This window comes from Copadichromis virginalis, linkage group LG18 (genome assembly GCF_057382275.1).
Source record: "Copadichromis virginalis isolate Kocher_CV1m ecotype Utaka linkage group LG18, C_Virginalis_male_GT1.1, whole genome shotgun sequence".
Lineage (NCBI taxonomy): Eukaryota > Metazoa > Chordata > Actinopteri > Cichliformes > Cichlidae > Copadichromis > Copadichromis virginalis.
This window is the reverse complement of record NC_140635.1, coordinates 14,677,337-14,693,566: the sequence shown is the minus strand read 5'-3', so window position 1 is coordinate 14,693,566 and position 16,230 is coordinate 14,677,337. Positions and strand designations below refer to the sequence as shown.

The following is a 16,230-nucleotide window of genomic DNA, read 5'->3' as shown; positions in this document are numbered from 1 at the left end:
TCAATGCAGCAACACAGTGAATAAAGTAAACCAGGCACAGTCTTCATCTGCAATAGAGTCTAGAATCACACACTGTAACTGTTATGCCAGACCACAGACATGTCCATTAAGATCTTCCCCACATATGTAAAACTCTTAAATAAATATGTGAATCAGAACTGTAAAGTAAAAGGTTACTTAACTTGCAATATTAATTACAATCTCTTTCAAAATTATATGTATATATATATATATATATATATATATATATATATATATATATATATATATATATATATATATATATATATATATATATATTATTGATTTTTGCTTCCTTTCTCTTGGAGAGCTCAACTCATTCTCGTAAAGTCATCAGCAGTAGTTCAGTGTTGCTTAATAATTCAGCGGGGGCGTTTTGTACTATTGGCTGGGTGACACTGGCTCACAGGAGAGCTGGGTGCTGTGCGACCAGATGTCTTTGCCAGGCATGGGTAAACAAAAATCCTTGCCTGGGCATAATTGTGCCCCAGGGAGATTTACTTCCTCCTTCTCTCTGATTTTCAATTTTCTGTTTTGACATTGTCTCTACTGCATCCACCAGCTTTTCATAACTGTAATGTGTAATTACCAGCAATCTAGTACGTTGATACGTTATGTCCTTGTGATTCTTTGATCAATACTTTTGTTGTTTCTCGAGTATTAGTCGTGTGTGTGTCCCCCCTTCCAATGAGCAAATATGTGCACATTTGTGCCACCACTGAATGTGCTTTTGTTTTCTCTCTGAAGATATTTTTCTTTTACTTTGTTTTCTTCTTGTAGCACTGTAGCGCTCTCAGTCGCTTCCCTCACGCCTCATGCTTTCCTTCCTCGTTGCAGTCCCTGCTATTCTCTTTCAATTTCATTTTAAAGCTAAGCCATTTTGGAGTTGAAGATAGGTCAGAAGTAAAAATTGGCCTATGGTAATGACATGGTGCATAATCCATCATCATAAGTGTTTCAGTAGTGTCAGTGTGCACTCATTTAGAATAACATGGAGAGGGGGAGCAGGTGGTAGAGTAAAGGTGTGCCAGAAAAAAAAGGTTCTTTGGGTTTGCACAGTGAGCCGCCTATATTCTCAATTACTTAAAAAAAAAGTCTTAATCATATGAACAGCCATAAACTAGTGGATTGTAGAAGTCTTCATGTTAAATGTTTAAAATATGTCGACATTTTCTTAGATTTTCGAGGAGGCAGGTATTGCAGCTGACTGCAATGTTTGCTGGAGAATGTAATTGTTCCCTTTACTGTGATCAAGTGGAAACACTGTGGGGTGCATTGCTCAGGGTGGGCAGCGGGCAAGCAAAAGCAACTCTCCATTTCACTTTGGAAGACGAGGAGTTGCAATTCCAGTTTTTTGCAGAAAAAACACTTTAGCTAGGAGTGGGGTGTGGATTCAATCAATCAATCAATCAATCAATCTTTATCTATAAAGCACTTTTCATACAAAAAATGTAGCACAAAGTGCTTTACATAGTTAAAAGCAGCCCACCCCACCCTCCAACTCACTCCCCAGACTCTCATTAACATAAATGATGTGAATACACACATATCTCTCCCCCCCCCCCCCCCCCCCCACACACACACGCACACTTAAAGAGTAAAAATTGGGCTTGCCATAATTGAGCTTATTTATTACTTCACCATTTAGCTGTGTATGATTTTCAATGTGTTAACAAGTCAAAGAGCATCTAAATGAAGCAGAGCAAACATTTGCAAACTAATTTTAATGTTTTAAATCATTGGTAGGGACCTAATACAAAAATCACTTTGTGCACCACCAATTTCAGATTAGATTTGAGAATATTGACTTTGACCCACCAAGGGCGCATGATCTAAATGCATCAGGCAGAGCAGACTGTCTTCAACAACAGACCTGATTTGCGACTCTGGGATGCGAGTGCGTATCATGAGTGCCAGATTGACGCGATGGGCTTTGCCACCTCCTGGCTATGACACTGAGAGCGTTAATTACCATGTCTTTGAGAGGACAATCTAATCTTAGGGACACATGGTGCATAAACCTGGGTGTCCCTGGGTGTCCCTGGGGGAGTTTGCTGCTACATTTTTGCAGAATTACATGCAAAAGTTTCTTGAAAACTAATTGATAAGTTGTTTAATTATTGCAATTATTGATCACATGATCAGTTTCTCTTTTGCATCTGTGTTTCCTGGGAATCAGCTATTAGTCGTTAGTAATAAATCCATATTTGCATTGATAGGACTGACCCAAGAGCAACTGGGACACAAGACAAGTAAGGTAGAATAAGAGAATGTTTTTCTGTTGCTCAAATTCTGTAAAAATAATATATAACATATTATGTCGTTTATGTTATGTTGTTTACCCGTGTAACTGATAGAGTCCATGCAGTTGAGAAGGCAAAAGTATAGGAAGGGACAGTTTATTGTGAGGCAATATTTTATTTACTGTAGTTTTCTTTTGTTTGGTTAAATTCCATAAGGGTTTTCCTGTTACTTTCATTATGACATTAGTTTTTTCTCTTGCTAAAACTCTGCTGTTTAACGATTCCTTTTTGGCTCTCGTTTGCTGAACAACTGCAGCTCTCGTTTTTTTGGAACACCCTACATGACTTGAATAGATTCGACTTTGACTAGGACAGAGAAACTTTAAAAAATAAAGTGCGACATGTCAATTATGCTGTTTGTTCGTCAGAAAGAGTGTGGCTAACTAATGACGCTGCTGAGTTGCATTACTGGATTGAATTTTAAAATATGAATGTTTTCCTTTCCACTACTGCAACATGTTTGCTCATATCTGATTGGTGGGCTTTCCTCTCTATTATTCTAAGGTCTTTATTTTGAATCCAGTGTTTTTGGAATTTGAACCATGCTTGGACTGTAACCCTGCTGCTGCTGCTGCATTGATTTAAATACATTTTAAATGTCTCATATGTCCTCCACTATGTAACCACCCTTGAAATGACTGCAGCAGAAAATATGTAATTTCTTGTCCTCCTTCTGCAGCATTCCTCTCTTGTCTTATTTACAGTGAATTGATCAAACTAATTGCTCCTCCTTTGTATCTCCTGCAGGGAGAGCATAAGGACACAGATGTCGTTGAGGAAAGAAACGCCCAGGTGCAGCTGGAGAAAGCAAAGGTACTTTTGCTCTGTTGCATCATGTATCACCTGATCTGACCCACTGTGGCTCTTACAGACTCATTTTTGAGAGAGGCTGCTCTCAAGGACATGATTACATCACAGACATGAAACACACACATCAGGACATTGGATTAGCGAAGCAATATTCTTCTACTGAAATGAGTCATCACAGTCTTCATCCTTGTCGTTCCTTTATGTGCTCACTGCCAGGAGAAGGATGATGACCAAGGATATTGATTATTGCTTCACATAAATTACAATACTTTCATCTTCAGCCATATGCTTTCTAGCAAGATAGCAAAATAACCAATTTAACTGACACAAACTATATTGCAATGCAACAACATTTAAATTTGATATGTGATTAATTACTTTGCCATCAGAACAACAGTGGATATGGAACGCCAGGACTGCCATAATGAATTAATTAAATACACCATTAAATAATTAATTAAATGTGGCAATAATTAATTAAAATGTGAAATACATAAATAATTAATTAAATGTGTCAATAATTAATTAAAATGTGAAATACATAAATAATTTATTAAATGTGTCAATAATTAATTAATTACATGTGTCATAACTATTTATTTAATTAATTAATTCCAATTTTAATTAATTATTGCCACATTTAATTAATTATTTAATGGTGTATTTAATTAATTCATTATGGCAGTCCTGGCGTTCCATAAGTGGAACAACATTTTTCTGCAGTGTGTATATAATAAACACAATATGTAGATAGTCAAGATGAGGTAAAACGATTGAACCTGCTGGTATTATACTATGAATGTAATATCATATGGTTATCATTTTTAAGTCTGGCTTACATACATACAATCTGCGAGGTTTTCCTTTTGGGGCATAATCACAATTAAGGTCATTAGAGATGTGATTTTTTTAAAGCCCCAGTTGATAGCAGACTTCCTCTCTTTTGCCCTTTAAGCAGACCCTGCTGATGTGTTGTATATTAAATTAAATCCTCCCCCACAGATTTAATGTGCTCCCACTGTTGCTTTGTAATTAAGGCGGCAAAGACACCCGACCTGTCACCTGCTGACCCTGCAGCCTCTCCCACAGTCTCTAATCTTTCCAAAGTGGAGTAATTAGCAGCTTGAATGACAAGCCACTGACATTTGATTCTGATTGGATTACAACACCAACCTTCGGTCAGGAGGAACCATACAGTAGTTACAGTGCAACAAAGAAGAAACAGCAACAGGTCATTTTTCCTAAGCATAAATTAAACATATCCCTTTGGTGGAAGAAAAATCAAACAAAACATTATCGTGTCCTATGACAGTCAGACAACAGGAATTTAATCATCAGTAGCTTCGTCTTATACAGCTGAAATGCAGAATCTTCCAGAATTTGTGTCTAAGCTATATTTCTAAAATATAGCACTTCACATTAAACTTATACTTGTTTTCCTAACATCTGTCAAAAGGTTGATTTATATGTGCATCAGGCCACATATTTGTGTATGTACACAAAATGCTGGCAACACAGCCAATTGTACTTGACACAGTTATGCAGTTTAGCCACACCCCTTAATTAAAAAAAATGTAGAAAAGGGAGAAAAAATTGATAAATGTTATGATCTAATGATGTTAAAACACTGGAATGAAGTCAACATTCTGAAATTCTCTAATAGTTAGTTGCAACTTCACATACAGTAAAATAGGATTGAATATTAATACAAGGATAAAAGATCAGTGACTTGTTTGGTCGTACGTTACAGCTTGTGGTATTATCACAGTAACTCTCTTTTCTTGACTAATGGTTGTATTTTTAACTTTAACCTACTATTTTTTTACTTACCTATTATTACTGACCTAATTCATTAAATGTCATATTTATAAAAGTTTAGCTTTTAGCTTTTGTAAAATGGAATACACAAGGTTACTCTCTTACCCTGATGTAGATTGTATTGTATATAATATGATTTATTAGTAATCATAACTCCTGCCTTGTATTCCCAGTACAAGCCTGTGGCATTTGCTGTACGATGCAACTTCTCTTACACGCCAGCAGACGATGACAACGTCCCTGTACCAGGCCAGGCTGTCACTTTTGAGGCCAGGGACTTCCTACATATCAAAGAGGTTTGAAACAAACACAAATACACATATCATGCAAAATTACAAACAGTACAAATGGGGGTTGTTAAAAGGACCTAACTGACAGGGCAGAACCAGACGGATTTTAAAATGAGAAGCAAAATGACAACAAACTGATGGAATGTAACCCAAGAGACGGAAAAGAAATCCAAAGAGGAGAAGCAACACAACATCCCAAATTGTCCAGATAGTGGCGTACTTTTGGTGCATTCTTCTTCTTTTCGCACATTTTGAAATGGGCTGTGGTTTAGCTGATAAAGCTATGGGGCGATCGTGGCTCAAGAGTTGGGAGTTCGCCTTGTAATCGGAAGGTTGCCGGTTCGAGCCCCGGCTTGGACAGTCTCGGTCATTGTGTCCTTGGGCAAGACACTTCACCCGTTGCCTACTGGTGGTGGTCAGAGGGCCCGGTGGCGCCAGTGTCCGGCAGCCTCGCCTCTGTCAGTGCGCCCCAGGGTGGCTGTGGCTACATTGTAGCTTGCCATCACCAGTGTGTGTGAATGGGTGGATGACAGGTTGTGTAAAGCGCTTTGGGGTCCTTAGGGACTAGAAAAGCGCTATACAAATACAGGCCATTTACCATAGCTTGACACCTGTTAATTAAGATTTGGGTTAATCTTTAGAGACAGATAACATAAAATGCAAAGCTACAGTTGCTAAATTGGACCATTAACATCATCAGATAAAAATAATGTCACATGAGAACATCAATCTTTAAATGTCCGCTCTTCTTTTTTTCTTCTGAATGAGCAGAAGTTTAACAATGACTGGTGGATCGGACGGCCGGTGAAGGAGGATGGTGTGGTGGGCTTCGTCCCCAGTCCAGTCAATCTGGAAACCATTCTTATCCGAAGAGAAGTCCAAGCGAGGAAAGCTGCCAAGGCATTAGCCAAGTATGTACATCGTGATGCTCTTTCATTTCCTTCATGAGGGTTTTTATGCAGGAATTTCAATGCAAAAGTTGTGTTTTAAATTGACCACAAATAAATAAAATTGCTGGAGCAGAGAGACTTTGAGGAAACAGTGTTGGTTCGAATGTGTATACACTGATACTTTTGGCACAAAGACGAAAAAAAAACAGGAAAGGTTGTGATATCAGCCTGTCTGCGGGTGGTGGCTCGGTAGCGGACCTTTTTTAAAAAACAAAAAGACAATTCTAAAGTCTTTTTACTGGTGTGGAATAATAAGTTTTCAATTTAAAAAAATTATCAACCAGACTGGTAAACAAGTTTGCTGTAGTGATATGCAAATAACATTTTGACTTAAAACTTGTATCATACACTTTCCCAGCTTACTTTTTAGTAATTTAGTGTGTTCATGTATGAATGACATTAGTTATTTTATGTATTTTATGTTGTTTAACTTAAGTTTGTTTCATGTCATCATGTGTGGTAGTAAATTATAACGGAGATGACTATATTTTCCTTTTGTTACTTCAAAAGGTTGCACCCCCACCCCCCTCACCAAAAGGCAAAAGCTCATTGATTGACACAGTTAGACTGTAACACATCTAAAGAATCTTAAAAATGTTGCTTTGGTGGAAACTGCGCTGAACCACTTTGAGGAATTTGCCCTCTAAGCTTCATATATTTGTGTCTTATGCTATAAATAGACACACAGTCTCTAAGCACCAAAATCCTTCATTGCATAGAAACATGGTGGTCTATTTTTATCATTACTAAAGCACTGAAATTCAGAGTGTGGTAAAATCAGCGTTTGGTTGTTGCAGACTTAAACTAAATCAGAGATTTCCTCTCATTTTAGCAAAGCTGCATCTCAGGTAGCTCAAGATATGAACTCGAAGAAATATACTCCTCCATCACAAGGTCAGTATGTGCATACAAGGGAGTAACAATAAATATGTTTACTTTTTTATTCATAATAACTGTGGAACGTGTGCGATTTTGTCATTCTGCACAAGCAGCCAATCAGCAGGTGAAAAAGAAGCCGGTAAGTGACGAAAGTGTTTACACTCTGTTTACATCTGTTTCAGCCCATCGATCCTCATTATAAAGAACACTGCTTTCTAGAAACACAACAACTGATTTTATCTTATTCATATTTTCACTGCATACAGTGAATTCTTGAATGCAGAAGCTTTGGTTTTGTCTTGTGTACCATTTTACAAATGTTGTTCTAACTTTCAGACTAAAGCAAGGATATGTGTGTTGTCCATTGGACTGACAGTGTCAGTAAAACTGGCTGTCATGATTCAGCTGTGTATAGGCAGGAAGAGGACCCAAAATGCAGAACTCCCAACACGTGGGAATAACTCAAAATTCAGCTTTATTGCTGACACACGGAAATAATACAGGACTAAACTAAGCTGGAAAATATAAACTTCATCAAGAGGCACACAAGGAAACACACAGCATGAGGGACGACACGACACTGACGCAGAGAAACACAGGGCTTAAATACACTGGGGAATAATGAGGGGAATGAGACACAGGAGGAGAGCACAGCTGGGAGAAATGAGACATGACGAGACCAAAGGGAAGCAAAACTAGAAACACTGACATGAGACACAGACCTTCAAAGTAAAACTGAACTCTAGACACGTAAACTTAACAGAGACTGGGGAGGCAGAACATCGAGACCTGAAATGTAGGACAGAAGGGCACAGAGTTAACACCAGGAAACCAAACAACAAAAACTAAGAATTAGAACTCAGGAAGTACTACAGAACCAGGGAGCTAGAAATACTAGGACAGAAACCAAAACACAAACAGTCATAATCCATGATAAAATCAAAAGTAAAAGTACAAAACTCAAAACACTGGGTCACCGATCCAGGACCGTGACACTGGCCAACTGAACTTTTGACTTGCATTTAGATCACCTTGGTATATTACGGGCTAAAAAAATAGCAACTTAGAAATTCATGAACTATCTCATATGACCAGCTAAAAAGTGAGAACAAAATCTAATGCTCAAAGTGGTATTAATAACATGTTAATAAGTTATTCTTCTTTATATGTTTAAGCATTTGAGTACAGCCAAAATTGAGCTTGTGATCATCATGCATTATCAAACTTTGAGGTTGTTCATAAAAATAAGATCATTTTAGCCTTTAGATGATGGGTATAGTGGTTCCTCATGTAGCTCTTGTTTCATAAGCAAAAATCTAACTTTGGGGGATTTTTGTTAATTTTTTTTTTTTGCTACAGGGGGAGCAGGTGGCTATGTATGATGTAGTGCCTACAATGCGCCCTGTGGTTCTAATGGGACCATCACTGAAGGGCTTAGAGGTGAGCTTAATTTGACTTTTGAAGAAATATAAAACTCTAGTATTATTTGTTGAATTTGGAGTAACTTTATTTGTTTCCCTCTTGTAGGTAACAGATATGATGCAAAAAGCACTATTTGACTTTTTAAAACATCGATTTGAAGGCAGGTAAGTTCTGATTTAATTCTTCACATAATCTATCACATAATTTATTTGAAAAAAAACAACAACCCCAAAATAAAATAAAACAACAAAAATCATAACTGTGTAATCATGATTGTTATTTTGTCTCTGCTCCAGAATTACTATTACGCGGGTAACAGCAGATATCTCACTGGCAAAACGATCCATCCTCAACAACCCTGGCAAAAAGGCCTTAATGGATCGCTCCAACACCCGCTCCAATTTAGGTATGCCGTCTGTCATCTCCAGAACAGCTTCCCTGGTTGACATTCACAGCATAAAGACAACTGAAGCAGTAGTAGCAATAAGAAAATAAATCAATTACAAAAACAGATGGAGAAAATCATGACAGCCACTCAAAATGCATCATATATGAAAACACAATGTCCCAATTTAGCATCTCTTCCTCTGACATGTCAGTGTTATGGCTTCCCTGCACGCAAGTTCAACCCCTCCACCACCCCAGCATCCACCTTCTGGCTCCAGGGCATGTTAACTTATCACTCTAATGTGAAACACATAGTGATAAAGAAGCATCCCTATGAGCTCAGAGCATGGACATCAACCTTTAACTGTCTGCTGCTGTAATGAATCAATCATTTCAAACGACAGTGGTCTGACTACACTTCTTTAATTGTTTAAGCGTTCTGGGACTCACTTTTTTGGTCTCTGGTGGCAAAAAACTTTTGGAAACCTAATTAGGATAAAATAGGAAACCAATACTGTCTGACCCAGGTTTGATATGATGCTTGCTTTACCCCATTAACACAGTGTGGCTCATGCTCACAGAGTTTGCTTTTATATATGGTCCAAAGATTATTCCAAATTCATAATGTGAGAGAATAATTTATCCATTGCCATGAAGACAAAGAGTTTGAAATGAATAGTTAAATATGACAGAGACTCAGATGAGAACACTGACATCAGATCTGCGTAAAGCAGTCTGTTGTCTGTCAGTTATGGTTATATATTGACTGGAAACTTACTGTGGATTTGATGTCTTTGTCCCAGTGACACTGTGCACTAGGATAGTGCAAATCTCGCCTTTTCCTAGAAGATTAAATATTTGGTATCAGACAGAAGCGTGATAAAAATTTGTTTGGTTTTCTCTACTCTTGTCTTTCCCATTGCTGTCTCATCCCAGATGCTGCCGGTATGTATTGACTGAAAGCACTGGTAGTCCTTGTGTTTTTGAATGCTCCACTTTCCTTCTCCTATCATTACCTCATCACATCTGTCTCAGCTGCCACTTTTTTAACACTCTGTATGTATACAGCCATTGACTTCTGGACTTCACTGTCATTAAAATTGAAATCGACTGTTATTAAGTTTCTCAGTTTGCTGGGTTGAGAGATATGCATGTGCTTCACTGTTATTTGTGAACACTATAACTCATTAAGGACAGAAGCAGCCACATTTTCTGTATGCCCTGCTTCACGCTCCCTCTCGTGGCCAGTCTTTAAATACACTCCCATGAGTGTAACAAGTCTTACTCACCGCGTGGATTAGCTCACCAAGAAAATGAAAACATCCATCCATCCATCCATTCGCTTCCGCTTATCCTTTTCAGGGTCGTGGGGGGCGCTGGAGCCTATCCCAGCTGTCATAGGGCGAGAGGCAGGGTACACCCTGGACAGGTCGCCAGTCTGTCGCAGGGCCAACACACAGGGACAGACAACCATTCACACTCACATTCACTCGCACATTCACACCTAGTGGCAATTTGGGTTATCCAATTAACCTATCCCCACAAGCTGCATGTCTTTGGACGGTGGGAGGAAGCCGGAGTACCCGGAGGGAACCCACGCAAACACGGGGAGAACATGCAAACTCCACACAGAAAGACCCCGGCCTGATGTTGGAATTGAACTCAGGACCTTCTTGCTGTGCGGCAACAGTGCTAACCACCGTGCTGCCACAGAAATGAAAACAAATAACCTTTAAAAGAAGTTTTATTAAGCATGGCATGTTTTTCATAAACACAGTTTTTAATCTGCTGATGTGTTTTGTGAAGTGAGTGTGCGTACCTTTTGTTTTCTATATTAGAAATGGTATAGCAGAGAAAAGATGACAATAATTACAAATAAGCACATATCCTAGAGTGTCTGTGGTTTTGCACGTGACAGTGAGATGTGCTTAAAACTAATATTGACATTTATTTTTTGTACATTATCAAGCCTGAATGACTCCCCATAAAATATATAAAAGTATTGTCTTGATACAGTCTTGATAAGTCACTGGTATGTCTTGATACACATCCGGAACCTAAAAACAAGTTATATTTAAGATGCGTTATTGTTGTACATGTTAAAATGTTTAATCATGCACAGAGTAACTTTCCTGGATTTTAGATGTTAAAGTCTTGCTTTTGCTTTCTGGTGTTGCAGCTCAGATCCAAGGGGAGGTGGAGCGTATCTTTGAGCTCGCCCGCAGTCTGCAGTTGGTCATTTTAGACGCAGACACCGTCAACCACCCTATGCAGGTGTCCAAGACCTCCCTGGCTCCAATTCTTGTCTATGTAAAGATCTCCTCACCAAAAGTAAGCTTCACCGGAAAAGACTGTGGAATCCGATGAGACATGATTTTTCTAAACGTGAACTATTTCAGTTCGTTTAATGTTTTGAACTAATAATAAAGAGAAACTTTAAAATGCAAGTCCCTTTTTTCACTTCCTCTTTTATTCTCCTCCTTCTCTTGATTCCTCACAAACAGGTGTTGACAAGACTGATCAAGACCAGGGGGAAGTCTCAGACCAAACATCTCAATGTTCAGCTTGTGGCAGCAGACAAGCTTGCTCAATGTCCACCAGTGAGTGCCATCTAGTGACAGATGAGAAAAGTTGGCAGAATTGTGACTACTTTAGTGCATGAATATATACTACATGTGTTATTTCCAGTGGCACTGCTGAGGGCCCAACAACAACATATCTGACAATTTTGGTGTGCCGTTGAAACATCATTTAGACCTTATTTGTGATTCTCAAAAATAACCACAGATTTGCCCTTGTCTCCTGACTGTTACACACTTTTCAATTGAATTTTTCCATTTCCTGTAGGAAATGTTTGATGTCATCTTAGATGAAAACCAGCTATCGGATGCCTGTGAGCACATTGCTGATTACCTGGAGTCCTATTGGAGAGCCACTCATCCGCCAGAGATGGAGCCTGCCAACGCAGTGGTGGCCCAGCTGGCTGAGAATACACTGCCTGCCAGTCCTACAGTAATACCGGTACTTAAAACACAAACAAGACATCTGACTATCCTATAAAATAGTCAGATGTCTATTCATATTAATGTACAGAATTCACCTGCTTGCTGCTACTGCTGCACATTCACCCAATGTATATACTACATATATATATATATATATATAGTGATCGATGTAGCGGTTCCGAATGACAGCAATATCAGGAAGAAGGAACACGAGAAGCTGGAGAAATACCAAGGGCTCAGAGAAGAGCTCGAGAGGATGTGGAGGGTGAAGGTAATGGTGGTCCCCGTGGTAATCGGAGCACTAGGTGCGGTGACTCCCAAGCTAGGCGAGTGGCTCCAGCAGATCCCGGGAATAACATCGGAGATCTCTGTCCAGAAGAGCGCAGTCCTGGGAACAGCTAAGATACTGCGCAGGACCCTCAAGCTCCCAGGCCTCTGGTAGAGGACCCGAGCTTGAAGGATAAACCGCCCGCAGGGGCGTGCTGGGTGTTTTATATATATATATATATATATATATATATATATATATATATATATATATATATATATAATGTTTTTCCTCTACACCCCCCCATTTTTTTGCACATGTCGAGGAGCGTGTCAGGCTACATTTCACTGTGTGTTATACTTGTATAACTATGCATGTGACAAATAAAGAACCTTGAACCTTGAACCTTGAACAAGTACAGAGAAAAACTACAAAGAAAAAACAGATGTAAAGTCTTCCTTTCATCTAATCTCATCCCATTCATCTCATGTATTAGAAAGACAGCTGAGTGTGGAAAATAAATGTTTGAACTGTGAATAATCTCATCAGAATTCATCTAACACTTTCATTTCATTTCCTCTCATCGTACTTCACTGGAAAGTTGAAGAAATGAGATAGGCTTACCTCTGGTGAGTGAGATTTTTTCAGACTCTATCTTCATTCCCGTGTAGCAGTGGAGATGAGTAGTTAGTACCATGTTTATCATGACTATAGTGTAATCTATGTAGAAACAACTTAATAGTGCTGTGTAACTTCCTGGGAAAATGACAGAAAACAGAAATAACACAGACTATATGAAGATAGACTAATACTGTAGTAGATACAAACAAAAGGCAATAGTTGGATTGATAGGCTGACCTACTTTTATTTAATTAAGTTAGTTATCCCAAGCTAAGGCTATCAATTAAAACACATGTACTTTTCTTCTCTTCTTTGATGAATCTCTTAACATTTGGTGAAGTTGCATTTCTTTTTTACCATTGTCCTAACTGATTAAAATAAATATTTGTGGTGCAAACAGTTTAATATGTAAATGATTTAAAAAAGGAGTGTTGACTATGGAAATCAGGCTCATGCTTGCGCACATCTATACAGTTTCAACGATTGAGCTTTAAATAAAACAGCACCATTTCTACCTTTGTGCATATACTAAGTTGTAGTTTTTACAGTAAATGTGGAAACTTTGTCTTTATTCACCAAACTGAAAATAGTTTTTTGAGGACAAAATACTGACAAAGAAAATAAAAGTCAAACATCAAAATAAATGTCTCACAGATCTTTGCAATACTTATTAAACAGTCGTGACCTGTAATGTAATGGAGGATTTAAGCTCTCCACCCTCCACTACATGCAAAAATAAGATATCTGTCAATTACAGCGACAGTTTTGACCAGATCATTAGATATAAGAAGATAAATATTATTCTAAGATAAAATGATGGTTTCCATCATGAATGACCATTTTAAACCAGTGATCCAGTTATACTAATGTAATCACAATTATCTTTTAATTCATGAGAATATTTCGTCTAAAAGTCATATTTTTAACTTTTTTGCCCCAATTACCATTTCAAGTTCTATAATTTATAATACAAAAAGAACTTTCATAAAGATCTGTCCATAAGCTTTTCCTGGCCTAAATTTGTAAGATGTATAATCTGTGATATAATGGTTATATTTAGTCAGAAAACACTATGTTTTTTCTTTCTTTTTTTCCTAGGATGAGCAGAAAAGCAAGAAGTCAGGTGCCCCTAAGAGGAAAGGCTCACGGGAGAACCATCTAGACCATGAGCCCCCTTCAGTCCCGGCTCAGGAGCAGACCGCTGAGGAGGGCCAGAGAGAGGAGGAAGAGCGGCTCCTGAAGACTGAGCCAAAAAGACCCCAGCACACCCACCACCATCACCATCACCACCACCACCGGCGGACGGAGCACCACAGCCACGTCCAGCACAGCCAGACTTCAGGTGGCATGGAAATACAGTCGAGCAGGGATTACGCCTCAAGGCCTCCTCGAAGGTACATGCCCGAGGAGAGGGATGGCGAGGTGGACGATGTCCTAAAGGAGGACGAGGAGGAGATTTACTGTAACTTCCGGGTTCATAACCACCATCATCACAACAGTAACCACCAACACCATCACCACCACCACCAACATCATCGTGGAAACATCCAGCCATATGTTGGGGAGGACTACGAACAGGAGCACAATGAGCGCAACCGGCAGCACAGACATCACCAGCATATTCCACCACGGACACACCACACAACGGATCACTATACTGCACACAACCATCACAGCTACCACCACTACCCAGGCAGAGACCGGGAGAGAGACAGGGACAGAGACAGGGAAAGAGAAAGAGACAGAGATAGAGACAGGGATAGGGATAGAGAAAGACATAAGGACAGGGATAGGGATCGAGGTAGAGATAGAGATAGAGACAGAGATGCTCGACAGTGGCACAGAGATTCCTATATACACTAGTGACTGTTGTTTCTACTCCAGGTTGATGCATGGAATTATGCTTCTCACCTTATAATGCACTAATGGGCAGGGCAGGTTATGTCTTCTTTGTAGTCAATGTTTCTCCTCATATTGCATTTTTTAAAGATTTACCCTGTCCCACATGCACACATCTGGTTCTTTCTTATTTTAGCTCTTGTAAGATAAAATTTTTTGTATGTTTTATCCTAAGTCTTACGGCTCCATACGTGTTTTGGCACAAACAGTGGTCAAGGTTAAACTGCATCAGAACACTCATGACTCGCTCTAGTCTAGCGTTCACGATAATAATTTCATATATAATTTCAGTATCCACTAAGGTTACTTTTTTAATTTGTCATGATCACAGCAGCCAATAGATTTGTCTGACCATCAGTCAAATATCGAAAGATGCTCAGTTTACAGTAATTCAGAATAGCAGCAACAACAAAAAACATGTATTATGTTTTGATTCAGTATACAGTAGCTGTGACATCAGACTAAAATGTTTTACTGTGACTTTGTTTTGATATTGTGAAACATTATTTTGTGTCAACTTGGTTCTTGAACCAAACAAAACAATCAGTTTGGAAATGTCACTTTAAGCTATGGGGAACTGCAATTTGAATCTTTAACATTTTATTGCCTAAAGAGTAAATTTACTAATGTATAAAGTGGCAGGTTAATCAATTAAACGAAATCATTAGTTGCAGCCCATTAATGTTTATCTCCCTTATCAGACAATTAACTAACTCATTAAATGCACAAAATGTGAAAGAAAAGTTACAACAATGAATGTTGTATTTTAGGATATTTTCTTCTACATATCTGCACAGTGAGATTTTTTTGTCTGATCAAATGTTCATACAACTGTGGCGAACAACTGACTTGTGCATTTCAGTGTCACATCTTCATTTAAATTGGTGTGTCCAAAGACAAGTTATTTTAAACACTGTTATGAAAAGTCAAACTATTTTTCTACATGATTTGAGAGTGAAGTCACTACTTTACTTCCTACTTTTTACACTGGTGTACAAGCATATTTACTGACTTGTGTTTGCTGTGTCTGGAAGCATGAATAATCTTTTGGTGACACTGACCTGTGCTATATGCTGGATACTCTATGCATCTTCTTGTGATAAAATATATTGCTTGAATACAATCTCTATGCATTTGTACATACTTCATAATTGCCTTGTTAAGTAAATGTAAGGAGAACCAGAGAGCCTCTTGCACTGTTTGGTAAGACTTTGGTAGAACCACAGACTTTAACAAGACGGGATTGACTCTGTTCCTTTTAAGACTTTTTTTTTGGCTATCTTTGTTTGTTGGTTGGTTGGTTTTGTACAGCATTCAGAAGTTAATTTCGACAAATATGCATTCTATTATTGAAAACCATTAAACTGTAAAATGTGTTAAATGACACCACACTCAATAATTACTGTCCACTGAATCTATCAGCGAAAGTTTTTTTCAAGATGAACTCAAGATCATCCAGCAGTATTGCAAGAGAGAAACAAGGTAACTTGCCCGAACACTTAAGGTCACGGGAACCAAGATGGACAAACATTTAAGCAAGCTCATATATATTTTTCA

The 16,230-nt window shown here is 38.5% G+C and overlaps 1 protein-coding gene across 2 annotated transcripts in view; it reads left to right on the top strand.

Annotated features, from left to right (window-relative positions):
* The window catches only part of cacnb2b (calcium channel, voltage-dependent, beta 2b), a 38,352-nt gene extending 22,293 nt beyond the window's left edge, over positions 1-16,059 (top strand). For both annotated transcript variants that reach the window (XM_085438706.1, XM_085438708.1), the window contains exons 2-13: positions 3,072-3,137; positions 5,126-5,248; positions 6,014-6,153; positions 7,025-7,086; positions 7,185-7,210; positions 8,431-8,511; positions 8,599-8,657; positions 8,790-8,899; positions 11,060-11,211; positions 11,385-11,480; positions 11,728-11,901; positions 13,873-16,059. In XM_085438706.1, the coding sequence (XP_085294832.1) occupies positions 3,072-3,137; positions 5,126-5,248; positions 6,014-6,153; positions 7,025-7,086; positions 7,185-7,210; positions 8,431-8,511; positions 8,599-8,657; positions 8,790-8,899; positions 11,060-11,211; positions 11,385-11,480; positions 11,728-11,901; positions 13,873-14,637 (1,854 nt within the window). In that variant the 3' untranslated portion in view covers positions 14,638-16,059. The remainder of the gene's footprint in view (positions 1-3,071; positions 3,138-5,125; positions 5,249-6,013; positions 6,154-7,024; positions 7,087-7,184; positions 7,211-8,430; positions 8,512-8,598; positions 8,658-8,789; positions 8,900-11,059; positions 11,212-11,384; positions 11,481-11,727; positions 11,902-13,872) is intronic.
* Positions 16,060-16,230: the final 171 nt, after the last annotated feature.